We start from the raw sequence: 10,307 nt of genomic DNA, 5'->3' as shown, positions 1-10,307 counted from the left end.
TTCATATGCGCCTGAAGTATAGGCTATGGACAAGCATGCAAAATGGTATTTTTGTGAACTTTTGTTTTAGTCTTTAACTGGAACATTTTGCTACCATTTCCCAAATTACTATGTGTTTTCCACAACAAAAATGGCTATTTACCAGCAATTATCACTGTGCATATCCTGGAATTTGGCTTGCACATTGATGCTCTCCTCCAAATGTTAAAACGTTTCCCACATACTTATTTTGGGCAAACACCAAATCAGATCTTTATTAGGGCCTATTTATTTATTACTATTATTTTAAAATCAGGTCTTATAGCCGAACCCCAATTAGAAAGTTTGGCAAATCTCATTGCCATTCATTTGCTGACTGTGAGAGTCTGTAATTCAATCCTTTTCATGTGCTCGTTTAAACAAGTCACATTGCATTTCATGTCATCTTCTTTAATTCTCAACACACTCCTTGAAAAAAGTATTAAAGGAAAGGTAGCCTACAAATGTGAAATTAAGTGCAAATCTGCTTGCCTTGATATGAATCAATGATTGCGAATTTGTTGTTACTTTCGTCATGTGATCAGAGCACTACTTTCAACAGTCTGATTGTAGGGATATAAAAGATACTAATGTTTGAGCTTTCTAATGTTCTACCTATTTCCTCAACTGCAAGTGGAGAATACGCCTGAACTGTTCTTTGACTCGACAGCGCCACTGCGTGGATATACCAAGAATTGCTGGGAGACAGTCGAGCATGCGCATCAGATCGCTTTCCACCCGGCCACTATCAATCGATCAGAGAGCGGAAGATGGCGGCGCATCGAGTCTGACCGTCTAGATCGATCACCGAATAACTCGATTGGGCAGATTGTGCACAGAGAAGGATTTCATCTAGTATCGTACCGTCGAAAGTATTAAACGTGGACAGCAAAACGGGTCCTTAGAGGTAAGCTTATATTATTCGCAATGCAATATTTCTCATGGTACGTTCGGGAAGGACGAGCTTCGAAGGACAAACAATAAGGCCACCCTCTCAGCTATCCGCCATCTTGCACACTGAGCCATGCAACTCTAGGCACGCTGAATTAATCCCGGATAGGGAGTCAGGAGAGGATACATAATCAATCCGCAGCATCGTCAACCTAAAAGAAGTTGACTAAAATGCAAGGATGGAGCGTTATGCGTCCCATACCTTTGTGCTGCGCAGGTTTTCGTAATCGATTTGGTTAATTTGGTATTATTTGGGCGTTGTTGCTGTGTAGGCTACCTTTGCCAACGCGGCTACCTAGCGTCCAGCACAATGTAAATCCCCCCTTAGAAATTATCGGTTAACTTTAGCTATCATAACATTAGCTGAAGCTTCCTCGCCCCTTTATCATGCAGTTGTGTAGTATCTGCCTGAGGTTGTATGCCATTGTTTTAAATATAATAGGCTATATATTATATACATTTAGAAATGCGCAATATACTGTTTGCGTAATGGACAGTGGGTAAAAAGTTGGATGGGTTAGATTGACTGGCCGGCTGGAAGCTGACATGACGTAATGTCATGGGATCACTTTTGAATGTGAAATACCAGTCCGAAGGCCTTCATATTCGTGTAACAAATCCTAGTGGACAACCTTCCATAATTAAAAAGGCCTTCAGTTATCTTTTGACGGGACAGGTATTCCATTTCATACACACCAATAAAGACTTGCTTTTTTTGATTGACGGTTTGCATGGGGAGAATGCACACATTAGGCTACAATGTTTTTTTTTTTTTTTTTTGTGCACTTCAGTGTGTTCACATTGTTCACTCACTTAATGTCATTGTCCCATTAGGCCCTTCTCAAACTATACTAGCCAGGCATGGATTTCCCCTGGCACAGTGGCAAGGTTTTGGAGCAGTTAAACCACCAGCGTCAGCTGGGGTTGTTGTGTGACTGCACCTTTGTGGTGGATGGCATTGACTTCAAAGCCCACAAAGCCGTGCTGGCAGCTTGCAGTGCATACTTCCGCACTCTGTTCCTGGATCAGAAAGATGTTGTGCATCTGGACATCAGCAATGCTGCAGGTACCAACAGTACAAACCACTTGGCAAATATTTAGTTCCCAGTCCTTTTACACGGAATAATTATGGTAATACTATAAGAGTTCTCCGTGTATAATACTTCTATGATATTATGTCATACCCCTATACTATTCTTGCCCGCTATTGTTGCTATAGTACATTCTTGTGGTACTCCCCCAAATGCTAGCCTAATATTCCTATAAGATTACTATAATATTTTATCTCAAAATAACTAAGGATTTATAGGGATCCAGACTTCCTTTAAGGGCCTCTCTTTTTTTCCTTGTGGTTTATGTGGGCTAAAATGTCTTTTTTATTTTGCTCTCAGGTCTGGGTCAGGTACTTGAATTCATGTACACTGCCAAGTTGAATTTGAGCTCTCAGAATGTGGAAGATGTCTTGGCTGTGGCAACATTCCTGCAGATGCAAGAAATCGTCAATGCCTGCTCAGCCTATCAAACCCTGTCCGTCTCTCCAACTGACACAGCTACAGCTCAAGACTCCACAACTAGTAAGTACAACCGAAATCATAACCCGCTAGATTATAGATCGTCTTTGAAAGGCTGGGAATATAGACTAGCATACACTCATAAAAGATTCTCCTTCATTGGCGTTTTCCATGACTCCCAACCCTTTCGATTGCAGATAATGCTGAGGAAGGTGGACAGAAGTCAGATTCAGTCAAACCAGCGACGGACACACAGGAGACGGAGGAGAACAGTGCACTGCTGGTGAATGGGGCAGCGGACAAGCAGCCCCTCAGTGAGCAAGGACCTTCCTCTGAAGCCACAGAGGATGAGCAGGCAGCGAGCAGCATTGCCGAGTGCCCGACCGCTCAGGTGAAGACCACCGTGGCCCGAGCTTCCCGCATGCCCAAAGCCCCATCTTACACCAAAGCCAGGAAGGCCGGCGTGGCATCGGAAAAGAAAGGCGAAGCGCAGGCGGAAGAGGAGGGAGCAGCTAAGGAAGTTCCATTTCAGGATGACCCCTCAGATGCAGACTACACACCTAGTAAGCAGTAACACGTGTCCCTATTCATTGCTGAATTTCATCCAAGTGCTATATGTTTGTCGCCGTGACATACGAGGGTTGTCTATGAAACATTGTATTGTTGTTACAGAGGTCCCATACAAATCATCAGCAGCAGCTAAGTCCTACATCAGCACTCGTAGGAGCAGGCTGAGGACCGCGTCAAAGCGCCTGCACGCGCGGGGTAATGCATAGCATAACTCACACCTTGACAGTCGTGACAGTCTTGTTTAACCACAGCCACATAGAAAAGTCCAGTAAGACGATGACATGCCATGTCTTCTTCTCCTCAAGGTCGCAATGCTGGAGAGGAGTCCGAGGAGGCCAACGCAGCCGCCGAGGGGAACCGCGCACGTGCGGCCGAGGAAGAGGAGGAAGCTGGAGAGGGGGAGGAGGAGGAAGAGGAAGAGGACGGGCAGGAGGATGAGAGCGGAGACGAGGGGAGGTCAGGCAGGACGGGGGCTATCTCTGACCGGAGCGAGTCCCGAGCATACAGCTCCTTCACCCATAAATGTGAGGTAAGGAAATGACAGAGTCATGTATGAGATCTACATCCTCTGCTGGGTTTGCATATAAAAACAAACATGTGATTATAACCACCCTCAAGGCTCTTGTTCTGACATCTGGTTTTTGCCAATGGTGCGTAGGACTGTGGGAAGAAATTCACTCACACGGGCAATTTCAAGAGGCATATACGTATTCACACGGGTGAGAAGCCCTTTAGCTGCAGAGACTGCCACAAAGCCTTTTCAGATCCGGCAGCCTGCAAAGCACATGAGAAAACACACAGGTGAGAAATAAAGGATCTCTACTTTGTATAACTCTCAACTACATGGAAAAAATCCAGAAGATATTTAAGGGATTTGTTGACCATAAAGAGTTTGACAGTCAGTGAATATAAACATGTTGATGTTAAATAAGGCATAAAGACACACCCAAACCTGAAAACGTATGATTTTCACGTCAAGTCTATTTCATCACCTGTCTGATATTTTGAGAACAATATCCCAGCCCTCTCTTTGCTCAGTGCTATTGTACCTTATTGAGTATTTCTGTTATGATAATGTCTCATTAGCCCACTGAAGCCGTACTGCTGTTCGACGTGCGGCAAGAGCTACCGGCAGATCAGCCTGCTCAACCTGCACCGCAAGCGGCACACGGGCGAGGCTCGCTACAGCTGCGAGGACTGCGGCAAGCTCTTCACCACGTCGGGCAACCTGAAGCGCCACCAGCTGGTGCACAGCGGCGAGAAGCCGTACCACTGCGACTACTGCGACCGCGCCTTCTCCGACCCCACGGCCAAGATGCGCCACCTGGAGACCCACGACACGGACAAGGGCCACCGGTGCTCCCACTGCGACAAGAAGTTCAACCAGGTACGGAGGGCGACTAGCTATCACCAGACAAAGCTCAATCTTTTGAGAGTGAACATTAGTATGGGGACTCTGCGCTGTATCTCTGTTGTACAAAAGGCGGGATCAGTGGGGATAGTTCAAATGACTCCGTATGCTTGGATAGTTCTTCAACCAATCAGAGCAATGATCCAGGTGCGTCAGGTGGATAAGCCAGTTTGTGATTCGTCCCTGCAAATTTGGAACGGAAGCAGGAGAGAGAAACGTGCTGATTTCCAGTCTGAACTTCAATCGGGCTGGGTTTAACCAGTCTAGAGCGCAACAGGGTGCAGTTATCTATTTTATTTAAGATTTATTTTATGTATATATATTTTTTTATATTTAGATTTGTGTGTGTGTGTGTGTGAGAGAGAGTGTGCAGTGTAAGCGTATGGGGTGTGAGATCCTGTGGCTAAGAAGTAGTAACATCTGCAGACAGGCGGACCGACTGATATTGACCTGCAAGTGTGACATTGAGTGTATTGAGTAATGTAGCATCTCCATGGGGCATCATGAAGAAGACAAAGTGAGATGTGCTTGTATCATGACTGGTTGAGTGAACCTGGTGCTTCTTTGTTTTGCTCTGCACACAGATCGGGAATCTGAAGGCTCACCTGAAGATCCACATCGCAGACGGGCCACTGAAGTGTAAGGAGTGTGGCAAACAGTTCACCACCTCAGGTGAGTGGAGATGAGCACAGGAGACAGACAGAAGCACTGCATGGTGCCAGGAGGACCTTGTGTGTGTGTGTGTGTGTGTGTGTGTGTGTGTGTGTGTGTGTGTGTGTGTGTGTGTGTGTGTGTGTGTGAGTCTGTCTATCTGTGTATCTGTGTCTGTAAGTAAACATGTGTTGGCTTGTGTGGAATTGAGTCTCACGGCAGACAGTGCGTGTGAAAGCCAGTCTGACAGTGATTTGTGTGTGTGCGTGTGTGTGTGTGTGTGTGTGTGTGTGTGCAGGGAACCTGAAAAGACACCTGCGGGTTCACAGCGGGGAGAAGCCCTATGTGTGCATGCACTGTCAGAGGGCATTCGCTGACCCGGGAGCCCTGCAGAGACACGTCCGAATCCACACAGGTGCGTAGCTCACCTGAGCACACATCATTTATGAGACTAATAGATTACAGGGATAACAGGAGACACAGAAAAAGAGCAGACAGCTCGTGACTAATGGAACACAGAAATGTCAATATACTGTACATCTCTGAAATGACACAAGATGACTAAATAAATACGCATGTGTTGTTCTCATTACATGATATGCAAACAGACCCTAATTTGAACCCTAATTTGAATGATGTGAATGAAGTCTGACTGATGTGAAGGAATAAGTAATAAGTAGGCAACTTGCTAATTGAATACCATGGGTCAGACCTTAAGTGCAAACATTGATGAACCCACTTGTTCGTGGACAGACTTTGGCCGCCTTTTAAATGAGGGCCCGTACTGTGTTTGTGACCTTTTTATTTGACTAAGCTGTATGTGTACACAGGTGAGAAGCCTTGCCTTTGTCTCATATGTGGGAAGGGCTTTGCTCAGGCCAGCTCTCTTATCGCTCACGTCCGGCAGCACACAGGAGAAAAGCCCTACGTCTGCGATCGCTGCGGAAAAAGGTCAGATTTGAATGATGGCTCTGACTCGCTGCGAGTCCTAGAGTGGATATGGAGACATATTATGAAGAGAACACACTCAATCCCATATTCATATTCATATTCATATTCATATTCACTCATTATTTTCTTCTAACTATCCTGTTTGCTACCTCCTTACTCTCTAATCAGGTTTGTACAGTCCAGTCAGCTGGCCAACCACATCCGACACCACGACAACATCCGACCACATAAGTGCCATGTCTGCAACAAGGCATTTGTCAACGTCGGCGATCTTTCTAAGCACATCATCATTCATACAGGTAAGAAAACGTACATGAGTTACAAAACCTGCTCCCTGACATTTGAACGGTCAAAGATGCTATTTCTAAATGGTGATTGTTTAGATTGGTGACAATACATGTGCAACAATTTTTTTCTTCTATCTATGACAGGTGAAAAGCCCTTCCTGTGCGACAAGTGTGGCAGGGGCTTCAACCGCGTGGACAATCTGCGCTCGCATGTCAAGACCGTTCACCAGGGCAAGGCGGGCATGAAGCGGCTGGTGGTGGCCGAAGGAGACGGAGAGGGAGACGACAAACTCCAACCCATCTCCACGTCCGCCTCGGAGCTGGACGACAACGAGGTCAACATAGTCACGGTCACCACCGACGACATTGTGACCCTCGCTACAGAGGCATTGGCAGCCAGTGCCGTGGCACAACTTACAGGTTAGAAGAGAGGAACGTCTTCAATTACCATAATCCATTCTGGGAAGAAAATGCGTGAGAGATACCTATTGTTATGGTATTTTTGGATAACAATGTTTTTGATTAGGAGAACTTTTCTAAAGCTTCTGTGAAAGGTAATTGGTTATATGATAGCAGAGGAATTTGGGGCAGTAGTACAAAATTGATTATTAGAATAGCTGTCTACAAAGGGGAATGAACTTCTAATGGCCATTGTCGTAAACTTTAACAACGTTTCCCTCCAGTGGTTCCGGTTGCAACAAGCGTGACAGCAGACGAAACGGAAGCCCTGAAAGCAGAGATCACCAAGGCCGTGGAGAAGGTGCAGGAGGCAGGTGAGTGGACCGCCTGCTAGACTTCAAAGAATTGTTGCGAAAGGAAATATTATATGTACTTTTTTTTTATTATTTTTTTTAAAGTATATATTTTGGGGCTTTTTTGCCTTTATTTGTATAGGACAGTGAAGGGTGAGACAGGAAGTAAGTGGGAGAGAGAGATGGGGTGGGTCTGGGAAATAACCGCAGGTCGGACTCGAACCTGGGTCCCCGTGGGCACTCGGACCCGTATGTGGTATGAGCGCTGTAGCCTGCTGCGCCACAGCGCTCCCCATATTATATGTACTTTATTATGTCCATCACTCATGTATTAATGAGAAGACTTACAAACATGGGAAGTAGAAACAGGTTAAGAATCGCAATAAATATTTTGAGATTGACTAATAATACTGTAATGTGTGTATCCTGTGGTTTCTCTCTGGCCCAGACCCCAACACACAGATCCTGTACGCGTGCGACTCTTGCGGTGAGAAGTTCCTGGACGCCAGCTCCCTGGCCCAGCACGTGCGCATCCACACGGCACAGGCCCTGGTCATGTTCCAGGCCGACTCCGACTTCTACCAGCAGTACGCCGCGGGGGACACCACCTGGCAGACCACCGAGCAGGTCATCCAGGGCGGAGAGCTCCTCTTCCGCACGCGAGACGGCGACGAGGAGGTGGAGGCGGTGGAGGCGGTGGAGGCGGTGGAGGCGGTGGAAGCGGTGGAGGCGGTGGAGGCGGTGGAGGCGGTGGAGGCGGTGGAAACGGGGACGGACGGAGAGGCGGTGGCGCTCGAGGACGGGCTGCCCCCGACGGAGATTAAGGAGGAAACAGTGACTGAGGTGGAGGGAGGAGGGGAGGTGGTGGAGGAGGAGATGGACTGCGATGGCCAGACTTAGGATCTTAGAATGATCGTGCTCAACTTAGATGCCTGATTACTTGCACTATAGAAACTCCTAGGTGTAGATGCTTGGTTCTGTTTTAAAATACTCTGAGCCCCTCCTGTGGGTTTGCCACCAGTTCATTCCTTTGGAAAACATACAAAAGGAAGCCATATTGGACTCATCCCTGAGAGAAGAAAGCCCTCTCTTATTTCTCCATGTTCTTTTAGAGTTTGTGATACTCTGTCTTAATATTTCGAGTATAATCAAGGTGTTGATTAACAATCAAATGCAGACTCTCAGTAATAAATGTGTCTCACCCAATATAGACCTAAATGCCACATTCAAAATAATGGGATTTTTTTTGGAACAATGTGTAGTATACCACTAATTTATTTTACTTATCTAAATAACAGTATATCTTCAAGGCTTTTTCAATACTCTTGTTGCTATATTTCTTGTCAGCTTTGTGACAGAATGCACCTTGTCTATTTTGTGTGGTTGTAAATACGCCTATCCTTTCCACAGACCAATAGAATAAGAATCATGCATGTTTTGCACCCATAGTGTAAAAGATGCTATATGAAATTATTAACACCTTTCAAAAACTCAGTTGGGAAATGGTTTGTTATTCATAAAAACAAAAAAGAAATGTACACCAGTACAACCCCAATTAAATCAGAAAAAGTTGGGACATTGTTGACAGAATGTGATCATTTGCAAATCTTACACTCTGAGATATATTTCAACTCATAATAACTCTTCAGTTCAAAATGAAAATTTTCCATGAAATAGTCAAATCTGTCATCTTCAACATTTGATATGTCGTCTGTCTCCTTTCTTCAACTAATTTAGTTACCAGCAACATGCTTCCTAAAACAGTTGGGACAGAGGTCACAAAATGCTGGAAAAGTTGTGTAATGATTAAAGAAAACACGCAGGAATGTTTCACAGCTAACTGGCAACATGATTAGGTATGAAAAAGAGCATCCCAGAGAGACAGTGGCTGTTTCTCAAAGTCATGGTGGGATCCCTCCAGGCTGCTTTTTGAAGAATGTTACATCATCAAGTCCCGCTGAAGTACTGTTCCAATCAGGGGTGCTGCTAAAAAATTGGGAAAATTGACAGACAATAATTATGGGCCCCCTGTCTGTGCTGGGCCATTAGAATCGTTCTAACTTCCCCCCGTAGTGGCGCCCCTGGTTCCAGTGTCAGGCAATCCATCAAAGTCTACTTAATTCCTATGACCAGGCTACCAAATTCCAGTTTTGCCAAATTTTCGAGGATATGTGTATCCTCTGCGTGCTCAGAACACCCACAATTCTGTGTGCACATACATGGAGGATTTAAAATCTGTACTAAACAGGGCAGCTCACTAAGTATTGTTAGCATTGTCTTATTGTCACTATGTGAAGTAGCCTAAATGAAGTATGGACCCAGTTAATTTCGACAACTTTGAACTCTTACAGTGTTATCATGTAAAGAAGGCATTTGCAAAGGGTATTTCAACCTTTTCCAATGAGAGTAGCTACAGGCTAAGGATTACACCTTTATCTTAATGATTTTACCTAGTTGCTGCTCTGTGATTTAGTTTTGGAAAATTAATCACACACGTGTAATTTAATTTAAATACACGTGGGAGAATGACAGTGCATTCATTGTTAACAAAAAAGAAGCAGGCAGGAGGCATAATTTTCAATAAAGCATACCTGCATCTTCCATGCTCGACTTTGAGAAACAGCCAGGGTCTCTTAGAAGATGTAGGGGTATTCATCACTCTGTAAACCTGTTATCCACAATATTGGATGACCATGGCATTTTGGACCTCAGATTTCACCGCATCAATACCAGACCTGTCTCTGTGAAGAAAACCGTATGGGCACAGGAAAACCTCTGATAACCTGTCTTTGTGCACAGTTTGATACTCAATTCAGAATAAAAACCATGCAATATAATAGCAAAAATATAAACCATGCTACAGACATAATTCTAAAGAGACATGATACAGACAATACCACCATCTTACCTGGGTCTAAGCTTGTTTAAAATGGACTTACCATGGAATAAATGATTGTGGTTAGACCAATCAGAATGAGCCATTCTTTTTGGAAATCATGGACTCATCTGGGCTAAAGAGGAGACTTGTTTTAATGCTCAGTTAAAATCTCAACCATCTATAAAGGTGTGCGTTGGTGGCGTGCTTGTATGGATCTTGCACATCTGGTATAGCACAATCAATTCTGAATTGTGTAAGTTTTGAGCAACATTCTGCCATCCAGGAAAGATTTCTTTTCCAAGGAAGACCTGAATGAATTCTGCATTT

The 10,307-nt window shown here is 44.8% G+C and overlaps 1 protein-coding gene across 1 annotated transcript; it reads left to right on the top strand.

The window, feature by feature from the left end:
• Nucleotides 1–789: 789 nt before the first annotated feature.
• zbtb17 (zinc finger and BTB domain containing 17) lies at nucleotides 790–9,039 on the top strand. The gene is made up of 15 exons (XM_062541648.1): nucleotides 790–925; nucleotides 1,804–2,035; nucleotides 2,361–2,543; nucleotides 2,678–3,043; nucleotides 3,153–3,245; nucleotides 3,356–3,579; nucleotides 3,709–3,851; nucleotides 4,137–4,437; nucleotides 5,046–5,133; nucleotides 5,411–5,527; nucleotides 5,943–6,063; nucleotides 6,232–6,362; nucleotides 6,495–6,770; nucleotides 7,034–7,123; nucleotides 7,551–9,039. Exons 2-15 carry the CDS (start codon nucleotides 1,831–1,833, stop codon nucleotides 8,000–8,002), a joined length of 2,790 nt encoding a protein of 929 aa, XP_062397632.1. The 5' UTR covers nucleotides 790–925; nucleotides 1,804–1,830; the 3' UTR covers nucleotides 8,003–9,039.
• Nucleotides 9,040–10,307: the final 1,268 nt, after the last annotated feature.

The sequence above is a fragment of the Sardina pilchardus genome, chromosome 7 (genome assembly GCF_963854185.1).
Source record: "Sardina pilchardus chromosome 7, fSarPil1.1, whole genome shotgun sequence".
Lineage (NCBI taxonomy): Eukaryota > Metazoa > Chordata > Actinopteri > Clupeiformes > Clupeidae > Sardina > Sardina pilchardus.
Note: the sequence above shows the minus strand (reverse complement) of the source record. Positions and strands in the feature narration are given on the sequence as shown.

What these genes read in the sequence shown, in the direction of transcription:
- zbtb17 (XM_062541648.1), top strand. Translation starts at nt 1,831, where the DNA reads ATGGATTTCCCCTGGCACAGTGGCAAGGTTTTGGAGCAGTTAAACCAC. An exon ending in AGCTCAAGACTCCACAACTA is followed by an intron (nt 2,544 to 2,677) that starts GTAAGTACAACC and finishes TTTCGATTGCAG; the next exon opens with ATAATGCTGAGGAAGGTGGA. An exon ending in AAAGCGCCTGCACGCGCGGG is followed by an intron (nt 3,246 to 3,355) that starts GTAATGCATAGC and finishes CTTCTCCTCAAG; the next exon opens with GTCGCAATGCTGGAGAGGAG.